Source organism: Pantherophis guttatus, chromosome 3, assembly GCF_059756535.1.
Source record: "Pantherophis guttatus breed Tessera chromosome 3, ASM5975653v1, whole genome shotgun sequence".
Taxonomy (NCBI): domain Eukaryota; kingdom Metazoa; phylum Chordata; class Lepidosauria; order Squamata; family Colubridae; genus Pantherophis; species Pantherophis guttatus.
Window position 1 is genome coordinate 115,387,216 of NC_142065.1, and position 20,822 is coordinate 115,408,037.

A 20,822-nucleotide genomic window follows, 5' to 3' on the forward strand; every position below is an offset into this window, starting at 1 on the left:
GCTCAGTCTCCAACTCTCTGCGCTCTTCCAGGCCCGGCTAGCTGAGGAGGGGGGAGCAGCCCTGATGCCTCTGCTGCCCACCCTGGCCCCAGACATTGCTGCCCGGCTTCCTCAAAGGCGCAGCGCATTTCAAAGGTGGCAGCTTGTGTCTGGAGGTGCCAAACAGCGGGACAGCTGTGAGAGCCAGGCCAGGCCTCTCCACCAACCGACTCGCTAATGGGGGTGCTTCTGTTGGGCCAGCCATCCCCCTCCCTGGACTTTTGTGCTCAGTGCTTGGCTAGGGGAGGGGAACACTTCTCCATGCCGCCTCTTCTTTCTCTTGGCCCCGCTGAGTGAGGAAGAAGGTCAGGCTTGGGAGATGGCCCCCACCCCGCAAGATCCAACCACGCCATTCTCTCCCAGCCCTCTTTGCTGGCGGCAACAGCAAATGTAGCACGACGAAGGTGGAATCCTGTTGCCATGCAAAGGCAAGTACAGGGGTGCTTCGCTCCCGCACTAAGGCTCAGGCCATCGCCATCCCCATGACAGGATGACAGCTCTTTCATCCCTCTGCTATGACAGAGCGGCAGGGAGCCTCAGCAGAGAGGTGAAAGAGCCTCATGGGTCACATTGTGGCTCTGCATCATAACGGGCTTCAGGAGGAGGGGACCCCATCTCCCCCATTGTGAAGCGCGTGCGTGAAAAAGTTCACTCAATCAATGCCAACTTCATGAGATCTTTTTCTTTCACAAGAAGTTGGCATTGATTGAATGAAATATAATGGAGAAACACGATTGGAGCTGGGCTGGGGAGATGGCGTGCATGTTCACAGAGAGGGCTCCGTGTGCCATGTCTGGCATGCGTGCCATAGGTTCGCCATCATGGTCCTAGGTCCCTTCCAGCTTTATTCTGATTGATTGACATTTGGCTAAACCAAAGCCACCTTTTCCTATCTTAAATCATTATCACAACTACTCCTTTCTTAGTGATTTTGAGACATAAGCATTCTGTAGGAATAACTTTAACTCATCTTATTCACCTTATCCATATTCAATGAGCCCTCCATTCATACACTTAAATACACTTAAGCCACAACTTCTGGAAGCAAGCCATTCCATTGAAAAATCGTTCTCACTGACAGGAAAGTTCTCCTTATGGATGATCTATATAGGTATGATCTCACTTTGATTATCCCAAAGGTGCTTTTTCAAGCTGAGAGAAGAACTGAAGAAGCTTCTTGGATCAGAAGTGAAATGTCTTTAAAGAAAAAAAAAAAACAGTTGCCTTTTGAAAAAGCACCTTTGGGACAACCATGACCTAGATGGCTGAGAATCTCCATAGACATCTCTGATTAGTTTCCATCCATTTCTCCTTGTCCTGCCTTCATGTGCTTTGGAGAATAGATTGACTCCCTTGTCTTTGTGGCAGCCCCTTAGACGTGGTCATGTCTTCCATATATCGTTTTTTCATTAGACTATATATAACTACTACTTGAAATTATTCTTCAGATGTTTTAGCTTCCAGTCCCCTAATCATCTTTCTTACTCTTTTCTGCACTCTTTCCAGAGTCTCAACATCTTTTTTATATTATGGCAACAAAAACTGGATGCAGTATTCCCCATGTCTTATTAAGATTATAAAGCAGTACAAACACTTCATGTGATCTTGATTCTATCCCTCTGCTCAAATTTGCAAGATTTGAGGGACACAAAACTGGGAGGAAATGCTAACACTTTGGTAGATAGACTCAGGATTCAGAACATTGGGTCCTATCCAGTGGTGAAATCTAAAATTTTTCCCTACTGATTCTGTGGGCGTGGCTTGGTGGTCATGTGACTGGGTGGGCGTGGCCAACTCAATGTCACTCACATCAAGGGATGCCTCGTCTGGCCCCTCCCAGCCATTCCTTGTCACACCCAGCATCAACATATCTATAGTTCTGTAAAAATGTTGAACCTTTTTTCAACTTTATTATCTACTGTACATGCTATAGATGTACTTTAATGGATCACTAAAAGGAGGAAATGGCTCACATGCTTTGCCCAAGAGTGTGATAGGCAACAGGCTTTTAAGGGGCTGCTAGAAAGAAGGCGGGGGGGAAATGGATTTTCCAAAGCATCAGAAGGCAAAACAAGAAGCAATGGATGGAAACTGAAGAAACAGAAGCAACCTGAAACTAAGAAGAAACTTCCTGACAGTGAGAACAATTAACCGTGGAACTGCTTCACTAGAAAGGGCTTTCTTTTGCTCCAGGAGAAAATCAGAATAAAGAACTGGAAAAGCCTTCAATAGGAAAAAGCTTTTTTGTTCTGTTGTGGAAGAAAAATAGAAAACAGAGAGAAATCTACCCTGGAAGAGGCGCTTTGCTTTTGCTCCAGAGGAAGCAAAAGGCAGTTTCTTTTGAGGCAGTTTCTCAATTCAGGCAAGGTGGTTTGCAGTTTTGCAACATTCTGTAACGCCTGAACGCCCAGACATCTCATTAAAGCTAGTATTCCTTTCCCTGGTTGGGGGTGGGGGGAGGAAAAAAAGCGGCAGAAAGTGTCCCTTAATTATTCTAGCTCAGCTGAGGTGGCAATTGCTCTGCCGCGCGAATTGGCTGAGCTAATAACAGAAATAGGAGAGGAAAGAGGAGGGGGAGGGCAGGTGGGCAGAGCCAATCAAAATTATCCTTACTAGCTCTCTGAACCAGTCAAATTTTTCCCTACCCGGATGGCAGAACCTGTCCGAACCAGTAGCATTTCACCCCTGGTCCTATCCAATAAAATGCAATTCAGTGGTGAGAAAAATAAGGTCATGCGTCAACAGAGGGATAGTGTCAAGACAATGAGAAGTAATAGTACCGCTTTGCAATGTGCTGGTGAGATCATGCTTTGAATACTGTGTTCAGTTCTGGTCACCATGATACAAAAAAAGATCCTCAGATCCTGGAAAGAGTAACAAAGATAATAGAGGGTCTGAAGCATATTCAATGTATGATGAATGGTTAAGAAAGCTAAGTATGTCTAACCCAGTGATTGGGGGGGGGGGTTGTGTGCGTTTCCGGCCTTTGGAGGGCCATGGGGGGGGGGTAAGGAAGGCCATTTTCACCCTTCCCAGGCTCCTAGAAAGGCTCTGGAGCTTGTGGAGAGCAAAAAACGGGTCTTCCAGTCCCACCAGAAGTCTGCAAACGGGCCGTTTCTCACCTCCAGAAGGCCTCCGGGGGGGGGGAGATCATTTTTTGCCCTCCCCAGGCTCCCAGAAACGCTCTGGAGCCTGGGGAGAGCAAAAAGCGGGCCTCCCCCCCCCGGAAGCCCTCTGGAGGCCGGAAACAGCCTGTTTCCTGACTTCCGGTGGGCCTGAAAATCAGCTGGCTGGCAAGCACATGCGTGCTGAACTAGGGCAATGCTCGCATGCCCACCGATATGGCTATACGTGCCACTGGTGGCACGCGTACCACCGGTTCGCCATCACGGGTCTAGCCTATAAAATTAAGGATTAGAGTGAAATGTGATAATTGTCTTCCAGTACTTGAGAGGCTGTCACAAAGAAGAGGGGATTGACTTATTCTCTAAGACACCAGAAGGCAAGACAAGAAGTAAAGGGTGGAAATTAATCAAGGAGAGAACCAACCTTAGAACTAAGGAGAAATTTCCTGACAGTTAGAACAATTAATCAATGGAACGAAATTGTGGCAACTCCAACAATTGGACAACCATTTGTTTAAAATTGTATAGGGTTTCCTACCTGAGTAGGAGGTTGGACTAGAATATCTCCAAGGTCCCTTCCAACTCTAGTATTCTGTTATTCTGCAGGCAATCTTATTCCGATTGTTTTGTGCTGTTCTAGATACTCAGTTATACTTTGTTTTAATCCTTCTTCTACTTTAGTTATAGGGCTTTGTTCTTTCTGAGGCAGTTCTGTCCAGGAATTCCAAAATTTAGTTCAGCTCTTGTTAACCAGGGCAACGACTGAGCTGGTAAAGGTTTCTGTAATTTATGATCTGGCATACTTCTCACCTTTCCAAAGCATACAGGCCCCACAATCACGTCAAGGTAGTGCCTTACTACTACTATTATTATCATTATTGTTGTTATTGGCATTGGCATTATCATTATTTCGTTGTGCAGTCATTCAGACTGGATTTGGCATTTTTGTCTACCTATGGAGTCCTTTCCAAGGTCCTGGCATAGACAGATTTGGATGTTTCATGGTGTGACAGATATTGTTGCAGGATGTAAGCTCTTCTGAGTAAAGCTGCCTTTTGCAATTGACTAATGACTAATGGAGAATTTGTCAACTTTTTTTAAAATGTTTTATTTTAATACAAACAATCCATCTTCCATTAAGCTGTGTCATCTGGGTACAAATATCTTGTGCAATAACAATTAAAATTTACAGCTATATTCATTGTTTATCTACTTTTAACTTAATATTAATATACATTGCATGTCTAATACTGTAACAATTCTCTTCTTAACTTATTTCTATATTTCACTAATCTACTTTTATTTCTAACTTTCATATTTATTCTCTAGCCATCGGTAAAATAGTTCCCATACATTATAATATTTGGTTTGTTCCTTCTCTTTAATTGCAAGTGTTAACCTATTCATTTCTGCAGATTCTAATATTTTCCTAATCACATTCTCATCTGTAGGAATCTCTTCACTTTTCCAGTTTTGTGCAAATAAGCTGCAGTTATTACATGGATAATCAAATATACATTCTCTTTACTATAAGTTTCTGGTAAAATCCCCACCAGAAATATTTTGGGTTTCAGATCAATATGTGTTCTGCCCCAGCTACGGATCCCAAAGAATGTAGCACACACAAACTTCGACCAAAACTCAGTTTACTTCAAAACACAGTCTGTTGCAAATGCAGGCGGTTAATAAAACGTTCTTAACAACCTGCCAGAAATTCCACAGATAAGATAGAGTTTTACTAGAGTTGGCAGAAAGCCCAGAAGCCAGGTTTGCAGAGAAAATTCAAAATCAATGATCAGCGAATGAACAGACGAACACACGTTGTTTCCTGCAGTTTTTTACAAGCTGCGTGCAAACTTAAATAGGCTAAGGGAGTGGCCAATTAGCCCCAAGCCTTACTCTCGAGGAGACCTCCTCCTGAGTAACCACTCCTGCCTTTTGGCAGCTCTTTGTGCTCGTGCATTGAGAAGAGGCTCCTCCACTTCATCCTCTGCACTTAAAGGTGCCTCTGGAGGTTCTGAAGGCCCTGGCTGAATCCCTGCCTCTGGCACCACATCTTCTTCAGCCTCCTCACTGTCCGACTCGAGCGCCGGCTGCACAGGCTGCTGGCACGACACCACACCAGCCTCCTCCTCGTCGGGATCAGCAACAATCCGCGCAGGCCGCTGGCTGGCCACAACAATATGTTGTATCATCTTCAACCATGTATGTATTTTTGTCCAGTATTTTTTGGCTTCTATGCATTTCCACCAGTATGATGATAAGACCCAGGTGTCTGGTGACATTTCCAACACTTAACTGATTTGTCTTTAAACATCTTTGCCAGTCTTGCCAGTGGAAAATGCCATCTATAAAACATCTTATACAAGTTTTCTTTATATGCGGTTGACATTGTTAATTTATAGTTTCTATCCTATAATTGCTGCCATTTTTCTAATTGTATTGTATAACCAAAATTTTTGGCCCATGCTATCATTGTCTCCTTCACTTGTTCCTCTTCTAGTTTAATTCCCAATAAATAGCTATACAATTTCTTTATCACCCTTTCTTCTGTTCCTGTTAATAATTTATCCAATTCTGCCAATTCCATATAAAAACCATGGGATTTAATATCTTTTTCATATCTAGATTGTTGTGTATACCAAGTCATATCAATCCCTTGCGCTTTCAATTCTTGTTTGGTTTTGAGCTCACCCTGTTCATTCAAGACGTCTTTATATCTAACAATATTTCCCATATTAATGATATTTGGATGAACAAGTGCTTCCATTGTTGAAAGCCAGACTGGTATCTTCAAATAATGCTGTTCTCTAATTTTCTCCCAAACTAACAATAAAGCATTTCTTATATAGTGTCTTTGAAAATAACCGTGTATCTTACTTTTCCCATACTATAAGAAGGCATGTGGACTTCCAGTGGCACCGTTGGCGTTGGCGGTCGCTCTCTTCGGAGTGCCAGTCCCGTGATCGTGTTCAAGCCGCTAGAACAGTGAAAATCAGCTGTCTAACGGCTTGGAAACTTTCCCCTCGGGAAAAGGGGGGAAAGAGAGCAGCCGGGCGTGGGTAGAACTCCCCAAGAGCCCCAGGAGTAATTCTGGGGCTTAAAGGGTGAGAGCTCCCTGGAAGCCCGACAGAGCTCCGGATCCGGGACGCTTCTGCTTTTAAGCAGAACAAGACGTCACAACCACCCCTGCAACAATCTTTCAAAATACTGGATACAAAAGCAGGCAGGGCAAAGGCAGGAGTGATCATAATTGCAAGTACCAAACTTTTAACTCTGAATGTGTATTATATACTTCCTTCTGGATTATTAAGGAAGAAAGAGAAAGGAAATGGCGCCGGAGCTTTAATGGGGCGTGGAAGTGAAAGTTAAGAGCAAAGTATCGTCTAGCGCTGACAGCCCCTGTTTAAAATTATTGGATTTTACTTTAAAAGAATGAAGATTTAAAATTGACTTTAGATGAATCAAAAAATTTACTGAGGACTGGAAATTAACTTGATTTAGTGGACTTATTGTTTTGGCTGTTGCAAAAGTTTAAAATTAAAATTGAAAATTAGAAAATGGCTTCAAGGCAAATAAAAACTGTTGCGATTAAAAGTGCTGGGGGATCACCAGCCCAACCATCTAAATTGCAATCTTTGTCAGCTCCAATGGAACCACAAATATTAACACTAGAAGCTTTGCAGGAAGCTTTAAAGACACAAGCCTCTGTTTTAGAGGAAAAAATTACTTCTGTTTTTGAAGAAAAAATGCGGGATGTGGCTGAAGAGATGGCAGAAATTAAAGAGGTAATTCAAATTCGAAATAAGGAAATCAAAGAAGATATTGTTTTGGCATTTCAGGGTCTGGCAAGCCATATTGAAGGGCTGGATGAAAGAGTGGAAGAAATTAATCAATCCAATGTGGATTTGGAAAATAAAATTGGTGAGGTCCAGACAAAGATGGAGAGGGCAGACCTAGAAGTGACAATGATACAATATAGGGCGATGGAGTTTGCCCTGAGAGTAAGAGGCTTGAGAGAAAATAATCAAGAGAATTTGCGAGAGATCTTTTCAGAAGCCTTTGCACAGATAATTGGAGAACAAAAGGCAGATCTTGAATGGCAAATTGATAAAATTTATCATGTTAATTCATGGGTTGCCAGACAGAAACATTTACCAAGAGATGTTGTAATTTACTTTACAACAAGGAGGATACGAAACGAAATTTTACAAGCTTCCTACAAAAATAAACTTCAAGTGGTAGGGCAGGAGGTTTTAATATTGAAAGAAATTCCCCCCAAAATGTTGAGAACCAGAAAGAACTATGCTTTTTTGGTGGAAGAACTTAGAAATCGCCAGATACAGTACAGATGGGAGGTTCCAGTTGGATTAGTGGTGAATTATTCAGGAGAAAGATATCGTCTCAATACAGTTTGGAAGGCAAGAGACTTTTACACAAATGTATTAAAGGTTGGATGCCCATCGTCCCCAGAAGCTAGAAGAAGAAAGGAAGCAGAGGAGGCAAGAAAGGGGGAGAAAGAAGAAATGCAGGCAGGCCCAAGGAGGGGTTTTGATTACTCAAGAAGATTTAATACAACTCTCGGGCACTGTTCAAGCTCCGATGTTATTGGAAAAAATAGAGGAACCAAGGGATCAGAGACAGACAGTGGCAACTAAGCGCAGAGAAGAATTAAAGGTGCAGCAAATTCAGATGAAAACCCAAGAAATCACAAAAACAGAAGCAGTGGGAGGAGCAAGGCCGAAGAGGAAAATGCAGGAAGATTTTCAGCTGATGCTCCAAAAGCTTCAAGGTGCCAAGAATGGCAACTAGATTTTTAACTTGGAATGTCAATGGTTTAAATTCACCGTAAAAGAGGAGGAAAATATTTCATTATTTGAAACAGTACAAAAACGAAGTAATTTGTTTGCAAGAGACACATATTAGAATGAAAGATGAATAATACTTGATAAATGCAAGTTTGGGAACACATTTTGTAGCATCTGCACCAGAAAAGAAAAATGGCATAGTTATATACTTAAAAAAAGACTTAATACCTAGACTAATTGAAGCAGATGATCAAGGAAGATATATAGCAATTAAAATTTTAATAAAGGGGGAAAAATACTTTTAATTGGAGTATATGCACCTAACCAACAAGAAAAATTTTACAAACTTTTACATACTAAATTAATACAATGGGATTACAAATCGTGTATATTACTGGGTGATTGGAATGGAGTTTTGGATACTAAAAAAGACAAAAAAGGACCTTCGCAAAATATTCAAACGCGCGCTAGATTGCCTAAATCTTTCTTTGATATGATGGAAGATATGGAGTTGAGAGAAATCTGGCGAGAACAGAATGTTGAAGAAAAAGACTTTACTTTTTTTTCTGATAGACATCAATCCCTTTCTAGGATTGACTTTATATTAATTACTAATGATTTTCTTTCTAGGGTGAAGAAGATGAAGATATGTCCAAGAACATTAACAGATCATAGCCCGGTCTGGATGGAACTGGAACATGAAAAGGGACCCAGGAGGTCCTGGAGGTTAAATGAAAATTTGTTTAGATATGAGGAAAATGTGAAAGAATGTAAAAAACTTTTGAAAGAATTTTTTGTTATGAATATGCATAAAGATACATCCATGGAAGTGGTATGGGATGCAAGCAAAGCATATATGAGAGGTATTTTAATATATTTGAATAATAAACTGAGACGTAGACAGGAAAAAAAATGGATTGATTTAGAAGAGGAAATAAAAAAGAAAGAGCAAGTATTAACATTAAATCCAGCAGATAAGAAAACAAAAGAAGCAGTTAATTTATTGCGAGGGCAATTTAATATGTTGATGGCAGATCAGGCTGCAACTAGTCTGCAATATGCTAAACATAATACTTTCTGTAATGCTAACAAACCAGGTAGATGGTTAGCATATTTGTTAAGGAAAAAAACAAAAGCTACGTACTATAGAGAAAATAGAATATAAAGGTAAAGAGGTGTATCAGCAAAATATGATTAAAAAGCATTTTTAGAATTTTATACGGGGTTGTATGCTAGTGACAAAATTCAAGGTATAGATATAGATAGATATTTACAAAAGGAGAATATTTCTGTAGTTACAGAAGAGCAAAGGGAAGGTTTGAATCAACCGATAACCTCGGAAGAAATTGTCTTAGCAATTAAACAGTTGAAAGTGGGTAAAGCTCCTGGGACAGATGGATTGACAGCTGTTTATTATAAAAACTTGCAGTTAGAAATGGTGGAACCACTTAAGGAATTATTTATTAAAATACAATCTGGAGGAGATGTACCCTCATCTTGGAGAACAGCATTTATTTCTTTGATTCCAAAAGAGGATCAAGACCATAGTCAGCCAAAAAAACTATAGGCCCATATCGCTTTTAAATACAGATTACAAGATTTTTGCTAAAATATTAGCAAATAGGTTAATGCTAGTTATGCAACAAATGATTCATAATGATCAAACTGGTTTTATAAATGGGAGACAAATGAAAAGTAATGTAATAATAGTTAACATATTGGAATATTTGGGGAAGAACAACCAAGTCCCTGCGGTGCTTATATTTTTGGATGCGGAGAAGGCATTTGATCGATTGAATTGGAATTTTTTATTGAGAATAATAGAAAAGATGCAGTTTGGAGAGTATTTTACACAATCTATTAAGGCAATATACCAGAAACAAACAGCACAAATAATAATTAATGGTAGTTTAACAGAAACTTTTAATATTGAAAAAGGAACAAGACAAGGATGTCCTTTGTCCCCATTACTGTTTATTTTGACTTTGGAATTTTTGTTGAATAAAATACGTGGTTCAGATAAAATAAAGAGAATTAAAATTAGGCATTATGATTATAGATTACGAGCATTTGCAGATGACTTGGTTGTTACTTTAACCCAACCAGTACAATTGGTTATAGGTTTAATGGATATAATTAATCAATATGGACAAGTATCTGGATTTAAAATAAATGCAGGGAAAACAAAGATAATAACTAAAAATATGACTATAAATCAAAAAGAAGAAATAGAAAGAGTAACAGGATTTGAAATAGTAAAGAAGGTTAAATATTTAGGGGTTTATATTGTGACTTCAAATGTGAAATTATACAAGTATAATTACAAACCATTGTGGCAAAAAATACAGAAAGAGATGGAAAACTGGAAAAAACTACAACTGTCTTTGTTGGGAAGAATAGCAGCAGTAAAAATGAATGTTTTACCAAAATTTTTATTTCTTTTTCAAATGATACCAATACTTAAAAAAGACGCAAATTTGAAGGAATGGCAGAAGGGTATTAGTAATTTGTTTGGGCAGGAAAGAGACCGAGAATAAAGCAAAAAATAATGCAAGATATACGTGAGAGAGGAGGTCTCAAAATGCCCAATTTAAGATTGTATTATGAGGCAGCTGCCCTTTCAGCAATTAGTGATTGGACTAATTTAACAGAAGAGAGAATATTGAATATAGAGGGATATGATTTGGTATATGGCTGGCATGCATATTTATTATATGATAAAAAGGTGGATAAGAATTTTAAAAGTCATATATTAAGGAATGCGTTATTACGTGTCTGGAAAAAGTATCAATATAAACTAAACAATAAAATACCTATATGGGCAATACCCAGACATGCGATAGAGAATATAAGTGTAGAACAAGAACAAGATGTGATTACTTACAAAGAGCTTCTTATTATGGAAAGAGGCACATTGCAGTTAAAATCTTTGAATGTATTAAAAGAAGAAAGGATAAGTCAAACTTGATTTCAGTATGGACAGCTGCAAGCTAGATGGAAAGAGGATCAGAAAATTGGTATCTTGCAAAATGAGGAAAATTTGGTAAAACAAATTAGAGACCAAGGTCAAATGCACATAAAAAGATTATATAATGTACTGATAGAAATAGATTCAGAAACGGAGTTAGTTAAAGGCTGTATGATAAAATGGGCACAAAATATTGAGGAACCAATAATGATGGAAACGTGGGAAAAAATATGGGTTAGAAACGTAAAATTTACGCAAGCCCAGAACTTGAGAAAATTTTTTATAAAATGTTTTATAGATGGCATCTAGATCCTAAAAAGTTAGCTTGTATGTATCCAAGTTTACAATCCAAGTGTTGGAGATGTAAGTGTGATGATGCCACGTATTATCATATATGGTGGACATGTAAAAAAATCAAGGCATTTTGATAAAAATATGGTGGATTATGCAAAATATTCTTAAAAAGAAGATAAAGTTTACCCCACAGTTCTTTTTATTGGGCATAATTACAGATTGTATGGTTATAGAGACTAATTTGATTTTGAATTTAATAACTGCAGCCAGACTTTTGGTGGCGCAGCACTGGAAGAAGGAAGATCTACCTACTATTGAAGAATGGACACTAAAAGTAATGAATCTAGTGGAGATGGCTAAAATTTCAGCATATTTGAAAGATTACTCAGATGAAAGATGTATATTGGAATGGAGAAGATGGATTGACTATATTCAAAATAAATATGGGACTAAAAAGTTTCAAATAGCTTATGAATGAAAAAAAAAGATATTTAAGGGAATTCTTATACTTACCGTATTTTCCGGCGTATAAGACGACTTTTTAACACATGAAAATCTTCTCAAAAGTCGGGGGTCGTCTTATACGCCAGGTGTTGTTCTCCTGTAACCAGGCAGACCAGCCCGAAAGGCTCTGACGAGCCTTAAATGGCTCTGGCGATCCCAGCTCTGGCGATCCCAGCTCTGACGATCCCAGATGAGTTCCCTGCAACTCAGCTGGGATGGCCAGAGCCATGTAAAAGGGAAAAAGTTTCCCCCCTCCAGCTTGCTTACCTCAGCTGCTAGTCCCAACGCTTGCCTTGCTTCGCTTGCCTGAATCTATTCCATCAGCAATCAAGCAAGCAGGGAGTTATGGACTTCAACTCCCAGAATTCCTCAGCCAGCAAAGCAAAGCTGGCTGAGGAATTCTGGGAGTTGAAGTCTACAAGTCTTAAAGTTGCCAAGGTTAGAGACCCCTGTTCTATTGGGTAAGTTTTTTCCCCCTTTGGGAGCTTTAAAAAAAATAGTCAATTGGGGTTTTTTTAGTTGTTCTTTTTTAGACCTAGCCATTTAAAGTTTAGAAAGTTTTAAATTTAGCTTTCATATAAAAATAAAAATAAAATAAAATAAAATAATATTTGTGCAGCTTTCTGAGATTTAGTGTGTTTCTGTAGTGTTTCACTCTAATTACACAAACACACAAAATCTCACAAAGCTGTATGTGGAATTTTGTGTGTTTAAAGTGTGAAAGTTGGTTTTTTGGACTTTTTGTGGCTGTGTGAGGTTCCTGCTTGTTGCAGGGGCCATTTTGGGTCTAGCACAGCTGCTTTTACATTGTGGGTGAGCCATTTGTGTTGTGTGTGTGTAGAGTGTGAAAGTTTTTTGGGGGGCTTTTTGTGGCTGTGTGAGGTTCCTGCTTGTTGCAGGGGCCATTTTGGGACTAGCACAGCTGCTTTTACATTGTGGGTGAGCCAGTTGTGTTGTGTTGTGTGTGTTTAGAGTGTGAAAGTTTTTTGGGGGGGCTTTTTGTGGCTGTGTGAGGTTCCTGCTTGTTGCAGGGGCCATTTTGGGTCTAGCACAGCTGCTTTTACATTGTAGGTGAGCCAGTTGATGTTTTTTAATTTTTATTTGGTGTGCATTGGAAGAGGGGTAGTCTTATATGGCGAGTATAGCCCAAACCCTATATTTTAACAGGAAAAGTTGGGGGTCGTCTTATACGCCCAGTCGTCTTATACGCTGGAAAATACGGTAGTCATGTAAAGGGGAGTTAAAGTGTAAGAGGGAGATAGTAGTCTATAGATAGTTTGCATATGTTAGCTTATGTTTGTTAAATGCTATACCCTGTATTTTGCTCTGGGAAGTCTGGGGGTTGGGGAGGAGGGTTGGGCTGGGAGGGGGTGGGTGGGAAAATTGTTTGTAAAAATTTTTTTTTAAAAAAACTTTTCAATTAAAAAAAAAAAAGGAGGCATGCCACCCCAGTTGCAGATCGTGTCCCTCCAATGTCAATAGTCTTGCATTTCTTGATAATATAATTCCCAATTTGGTAATCCAAAACCACCTCTAGTTCTTTGTATCCTGTAACATTTTTAAATTAATTCTTGCTTTTTTCTCTTGCGAAATATATTTTAGTATTATTTTATTAAGATCCTCAAAGTATTTTTTCTCCAATCTTATTGGAATTGTTTGAAACAGATACAATAGTCTCGGTATTATATTTATCTTAATTGTGGCTATTCTTCCTATCAATGATAATTGCAAACTTTTCAATTTGTCTAAATCTATCTTAATTTTTTATATCAGCTTATAATAGTTGTCTTCCTTAATTGTTACACATCTCGCTGTTAATTGAATCCCTAAATATTTTACTTTCTTAGTAATCTGAATATCTAATCTCTTCATTACATCTTTTTTCTGTTTCCCTGTAATATTGTTACTAAGATCTTAGTTTTTTCTTTATTTATTTTCAGTCCTGCCACTTCGCCATACTCTTCTATTCTTTCTATTAATTTTGGCCCTATTTATTGTGGATCTTCTAAGATCAACAGTATGTCAGTACAAATAACAATGGTGACAGGGGACTTTCCTTTCTTGATGTTAATCTTTTCAGTCATATCTCCATTTACCATCACCTTAGCAGTTTGTTTATAGTATATTGCTTTAATCATTTTAATAAATCTCTCCCCAAAGTCCATTACTTTTAATTGTGTCAGCATAAATTGCCAAATGTCTTCTGTGCATCCAGAAAAAAACAGCGCCATCTGCTTCTCTGGATGTGCTTTGTAATATTCCAATGTGTTCAAAATTATTCTCATGTCATCTTTAATTTGTCTCTTAGGCAAAAAGCCATTTTGATCTATATGTATAAATTGGTTTAAAAATCTCTTTAATCTTTCTGCAATTATTGAAGCAAATATTTTATAATATTTATAAAAATATTTTATAGTTTTTTATCCGACGTAGGTCTGAGTCGTCTTTCAGTATGAGAGTAATATATACTTCCATCCAAGAGTTCAGTACCTTCACCTCTAAATGTCAGCTTTGGAAGCCATATTAGGCTGGTAGCTTCAATGCTGCCACCTTCTCGTGTGGGAAAGTAGGAGGGGGGATTAAGGAGGGGGGTTGTTAGTAGACATAATAGCATTCTTCCTGTCGGTCAAGGTCAGGGCGATCCAGCATCTGGAGAAGGAGTGGTCAGGGGGCTGGGTCGAGATGGAACGGATGTTGATTGGAGCATGTGATCGACTGGGGAGAAGGGGGATGGTTTTGGGAGCTTTGACTTACTGAAGGAAAACCCGGGCTTTTCAGATTCGGGTTTTCCCAGATGTGCCAGTTTACCTATTCTAGTAAAGAGAACTTTAGGAAAATGCTTGCTTCCGTGTCTTTACTTGGAGTTGGGGTTTTTCTGGAACGCTGACATTAACCTGAATCTCCTTTAAAACCTAATGGCACCCCGTAAGGGGGCTATCGGAGGTGCTGAGCCCCAGCATCTACCTAAACCCCAGGTGGTGCGAAGACTCAGTGAAGATGGAGGAGAGAGGTGCTTACTGTGCTGGAGGGAGAGGGGCACTCCAGCCGGCTGCTGGATTAGTCCCCCCACTAATCCAGCAGCCAGCTGGAATGCCCCCCTCCCTCCGGCACAGCAAGCAGCTCAACAGCCGGGCCCCCTCCCGCAGCAGCCGACAACGTTGCCCCCCCTCTCTCCAGCCCAGCAAGTCTCACAGCAGCCGGCTGGAGTGCAGCAACCAGGAGCAGCCCTGCAGCTGCGGCTGGGCCCCATCCACCCGCGAGGCCAACACCACCCCACTTCAGAGCAACCTTTGACGGGACGCCAGCCAAACTAGATTATTTCCTCAGCAGGGTCTGGGCTCACGTGGATCAGTACGGGGACCAATATGAATCAGAACAGGACTTGGTTTCGGCAATCTCAGATGGGATGAATGAGGGAGAGGCTTCTGAATGGATAGCCCAGCTGCACAATGAGGGCGCTGTAGAACTGAATGATGCCGATGGGTTTATTACACTGCTCCGTTCCTAATTTGAGGACCCAGACCGTATAAATGAAAGCGAAGCCACGCTAAATGTCATGAAGCAAGGTAATCGACCTATAAAAGACTTTGTATGGGACTTTAGATGGGTCGCAGGGAATCTAGGGCATTGGCCTGACCGCATATGCCTACACTACTTTAAAGAAGCTATTGACCCAGAAGTCAGAAAAGCCTGTGGGATTCGGGGGGTGCCTGAGCGTCTCCACGACTGGTATACCATTCCATAGCTCTAGACAGAGAAGTCCACCCCCACAGCACAACCCCAGAGAGCAGCTGCCTCGGAGAGCGTTATCTAGAAGGCCCATTTCAAAGGCTACTAATATCACCCCCCCAACCGGGGGGGGGGACAATTAAGTGCTATTGATGTGGACAAACAGGACATCGAGCTTCTGAGTGCCTGGCCCCTGCCCCAGTTCCACAACAACGTCCTGCCACAGCTGCACGAGGCAGGAGGGCTCCAAGGAAAACCCTAGACACCAGCCGATTCGCCAGACAAGCCGTGGAAATTCCCCTCCCCACTGAAGAGAGTGAATACCCTCCAGGTAAAGAAGCCCCTCCCGGTGTGGCTAGCGGAGATGAAGACCTGATGGTGAGTGCACCCATCCCCCCCTTCTCAATTAAAGTAAAACTGGTGCTGCCAGAGACAGGGAAACAAGCAGAACTGCCAGCTATAATAGATACCGGCTGCACGGAATCCTTGAATCCTGGGATACAGGGTGTCGAGTCAGGGAATCGAAATGGACCCAGGGAAGGTGAGGGCAGTGCTGGACTGGCAGCCCCCATGAACCTGTAAGCAACTCCAAAGCTTCCTGGGATTTGCAAACTTTTACAGACAATTCATCCCTTCCTTTGCTGAGGTCGCACTCCCTTTGACAGAATTGCTAAAAACCAGCCCATCTTCCACCAAGCCAAAACCTAGCCAACCCCTAACTTGGACAATGGACTGTCAAAAATCTTTTGAACGGTTGAAACGCCTATTTGCAGTGGAGCCGATCCTACAGCATCCTGACCCAAATAAGCCATTTGTGATTCAGGCGGACACAAGTGATGTGGCGGTGCCTGCTGTTCTACTGCAAAGGAACGCTCAAAACAATCTAATGCCATATGCTTACGTATCGAGAAAGTTAACGGACACTGAGCGCAGATAGGCGGTATGGGAAAAAGAGGTGTTTGTGGTACGATGGGCTCTCCTATCCTGGAGACACTTCCTAGAGGGGGTTAATGAGCCTTTTGAGGTGTGGACTGACCATAAGAATCTCGAGGCGCTGAAGACCCCGAGGAAACTTTCTCCCAAGCAGGTTCATTGGGCTCAATATTTCAAACGCTTTTAACTTTAATCTGAAATACATCCCAGAGGATAAAAACCTTTTAGCTGACGCTCTCCCATAAGCCCCAGTTTGACAGCCGACGGGAAGAAATAGTTCATGCCATGATCTCGAAGACTCAGCCAGCCGCCCAAGCCCACACCAGAGCGCAAATGTGCCAGAGTTCCAACCTCGCCGAAGACAAGTTGACAGCGGAGCTAAAAGCGGCGCTCTCGACTGATTCCTGGTTCAAGGAAAACCAGGCAGACCTAATCCTAAGAGACGGGTTGGGATGGAAGGGGAGTAAACTTTGTGCCCTGCAGCCTGCGACTCCTGGTGCTAAAGAGGAGTCATGATTCTCGACTAGGGGGCCACTTTGGATTTTTAAAAACCCTCCATTTGACTAGGAGACAATTCTGGTGGCCAAAGATGAAAGCTGATGTGGAAGACTATGTGAGGAGCTGCGCCACCATGAAATCCAGACCAGGGAAGCCCCCTGGACTTCTCCAGGCTGTGGCCGAACCCACCAAGCCCTGGGAAGAGATTGCAATGGACTTCATAATTGAGCTCCCTCAATTGAGCCCCCTCAATTGAGTGGGGGTAACAGGGTTATTTGGACTGTTACTGATTTATTCTCCAAGCAAGCACACTTCACTGCCTGCAACGGATTACCCTCAGCCAAGAAACTGGCAAAGCTGTTTGTGAAACACATCTACAGGCTACATGGAGTCCCAAGGAGAATAATATCGGATTGTGGGGTCCAATTTACCGCTAAGTTCTGGAGAGAGTTCCTACAATCCATTGGGTCGTCCCAGGGGCTTAGCTCAGCTTTTCACCCATTGACTAACAGATCGGCTGAAAAATTGAACTCAAAGGTAGAGCAATACATTAGGTGTTATGTAAATTATCAACAAGAAAACTAGGCGGACTTGCTACCATTCACATAGGTGGCTTATAATAATGCAGTACACAGCAGTACTGGGTTGACTCCTTTTCAGATAACTACGGGTATGGATTTTGTGCCGATGCCTGAGTTACCAAGAGAGCCACCCACTTCAATGTCCCTAACGGAATGGATGACCTCGTTGCAAAAGGGTTGGGAGAATACTAAGAAAGCTTTAGCAGAATCAGTGCAAAGATATAAGGCCCAGGCCAACAAACGCCGGTCCCTCCAACCACCTTTCGGTGTTGCGGTGTATTTGTCAACCAAGTACCTAAGATTGAGGTTACTGAGCAAGAAGTTTGGACCCAAATTCATAGGTCCCTTCCCTATAGTGAAAGTTATTAACCCAGTGACTGTCCAACTTAGCCTCCCTTCCATATTAGGGAAAGTACACCCCGTTTTCCACAGTAGTTTATTAAGACCGGCCAGAGAATCTAATCTAAGACCCTTGCCAGCTGCTCCACCCCCTCCTTTGGTAGTACAAGGAGAGACTCATTATGAGGTGAAGAAAATCCTGGACTCTAGACTCTACAGAGGTCGCTTACAATATTTGGTACATTGGAAAGGTTACCCTTTAGCTGAAGCTACTTGGGTGAAGAGTTGGGATGTAAATGCTGATATTCTAGTGAAACAATTTCATGATAAATTTCCTGAGAAACCGAAAGGTCCCCCTGGAGGGGGGAGAGGGGGTTAAGGGATCTTGTGCACGGCGTTAACCCCTTCTTTTGTGTTTTGTCTGCTTTATTTTTCAGGATGATGTTCTTTTTGCAGGGGGGGGGGATGCCTGTCAGCTTTGGAAGCCATATTAGGCTGGAAGCTTCAATGCTGCCACCTTCTCATGTGAGGGAAAGTAGGAGGGGGGATTAAGGAGAGGGGTTGTTAGTAGACATAATAGCATTCTTCCTGTTGGTCACGGTCAGGGCGATCCAGCATCTGGAGAAGGAGTGGTCAGGGGGCTGGGTCGAGATGGAACGGATGTTGATTGGAGCATGTGATCGACTGGGGAGAAGGGGGATGGTTTTGGGAGCTTTGACTTACTGAAGGAAAACCCGGGCTTTTCAGATTTGGGTTTTCCCAGATGTGCCAGTTTACCTATTCTAGTAAAGAGAACTTTGGGAAAATGCTTGCTTCCGTGTCTTTACTTGGAGTTGGGGTTTTTCTGAAATGCTGACACTAAAATTAATTCATTAAATACTTCCAACACTGAAATTGCCTATAGAGTTTTGTAATATTTTATATAGTTCTGCTGGTATTCCATCCGGGCCTGATGTTTTGCCATTCTTTTGTCTTTTAGTTGCTTCTGTTCATTCCATCATTGTTATTGTTTCTTCCAATGTTGCGTTAACTGTTTCTGGTATTGTGGGTAGTTTTACTTTTTCTAAGGATTGTTTTTTTTTTATCTTCTGGAACTATCTCTTGTCCATATAGTTTTTCATAATAATCATGAATTATTTCCTTTTTATCGTCATTTAACATAATCTATTAATTGATGAATCAATTTCTTTTCTTTCTCCTTTCTCCAGTGTACTGGAAGGCTAAGCCAATCATGTGGGTTGTAGACTTCTCTTCCGCTTTGGAGACTGAGTCAATCAGATCCTTGATCCCGCCTTCTCCTACTGAGCATGCCCAGAATTTGACTCAGTCACCAAGCGAAGGAGACATGCAAGGGTGCTGGTGCAAAGAAAAGTGAATTCAAGAAACTGTAAGCCCGGCTCCATGTGAAGCCACTCACACTTTGCGAAAGGCTAATGGTTTCTGTCTTGTAAGGGCTGCAACAGTGCAGCCCAGGGTGCTTGTTTGGGGGGGGGGCACAAAGGGACGCCGTGCCTGATTGAGAGAGGCTGGGGGTTCCTTCTAAGGAAAAATATTCAAGCCACTGAGCTGGGGAGTTAAAATTCATTGTCTGCCTGTAGATGAGCTCTGTTGAAACAGACAAAATTAGGATTAATTTGAGGCAAGCTCGCCAGCCTAGTCTGAACAGCTTCGCCAAAATTCAGCCTGGAGCAATTCCTTAACAGCTAAATGGCTAGAAGCAAACAGGGAAGATAGCCGGGACAGCAGAGATCCTTTGTGTCCGAGCCTGTCATAATCAGTGGGGCAAAACAAAGCATGGCTGATTTTTCACTTTCTCCAGACCAAGTCCAGGGAGATAAATCCCTCACCAAAGGGGCAGCTGAAAAATTAAAAGTGAGAGCCATTTCCTCTAGGAGAGTCACCAAGATAGAAGAGGAAGATGCTCTGAGACGCCATAAAGCTATTAGCAAGACAATAGCTAAGGCAGAGAGAGAGGCAGAACAAAGGAAAGAGGAAGGACGCCCTGGGGAAAGGGAATTTGAGTCTTCCCGCGTTTCCCTGGCTAAGCAAGTAAATCAGCCTATTGAAATGGAGCAGCAGATTCCTTTCTGCTAAGCAGGGCCACTAGATGGCATCGGAGATCCACTTCAGCAACCATTGCTTTGTTCAGAAGGCAATGATGGGATAGCACAGGAAAGATCCTTGCAACTAAATACACGGTGAACCTAAGGCAAAGAGAATGAAAATCACTCCAGAGGCCACATCTTTAGTCACAGCCGCCCCAGATTCAGAATTTATGGATCAAATGAAAAATCTGATCTCAATATTATCACAGGCCATTAACATAGGTCATGTACAATGGCAACAGGCAGACACAAGGACACAGGAATTTTCTAGTGGTCAGGATCAGTTCAAATCACTGCAACAGCAAGAAGAGATGGAAGCCCCACAAGGGACACACTCAAATTTCTCTTCCACGCAAAGCAAGGCTGAGGCCTCAGGGGAAGAGGATCAGAGGGATTCTGACCTCTCAGAAGATGAAGGGAGGAACCCAGAGACCCCTGCGTTTACAGGACTCTTTCGGCCAGCCCTTTTTAGTTCATTGCTGTTTAAGGCCAAAGCAGCAACAAATATGGTGACTGGCCTGGCCACAGCAGAGGCGGCTACTCACCTGGTAGATCCACAGGAGCTCCTATTCCCAAAGCCCTCTAGGGAGACCGAAGAGATTCCTTCAAATAATTTTTTCTGTAATATAATTCAGGGGCAATGGGACAAACCAGTGGTGTTCACTACACCAGGGGGTTCTGATAGGAGGCTTTATAATATGGCCCTAGACCTAGCTGTGGATCTTCAATCTCCAGCGATAGATGAACCAGTAACAGCCTTAACTTCCTTCACCTTATTACTTAATTACGGGGAAGACTCTGTTAAGGCGGAGGATAAAAAGGCGGAAATGACACTCCGCAGAACACACCAGGTGTCTGCCTGGGCGATAAGAGTTTCCATGGCCGTGTCATTTTTTAAC

General features: G+C 41.8%; 2 protein-coding genes across 8 annotated transcripts in view; both read left to right on the forward strand.

Annotated features, from left to right (window-relative positions):
* The window catches only part of PCDH1 (protocadherin 1), a 371,266-nt gene that overhangs the window by 79,489 nt on the left and 270,955 nt on the right, over positions 1-20,822 (forward strand). The gene's annotated exons all lie outside the window — the stretch shown is intronic.
* LOC148114779 (uncharacterized) lies at positions 6,640-8,893 on the forward strand. Its single transcript, XM_087891201.1, has one exon. It carries the CDS (start codon positions 6,725-6,727, stop codon positions 7,820-7,822), a length of 1,098 nt encoding a protein of 365 aa, XP_087747327.1. The 5' UTR covers positions 6,640-6,724; the 3' UTR covers positions 7,823-8,893.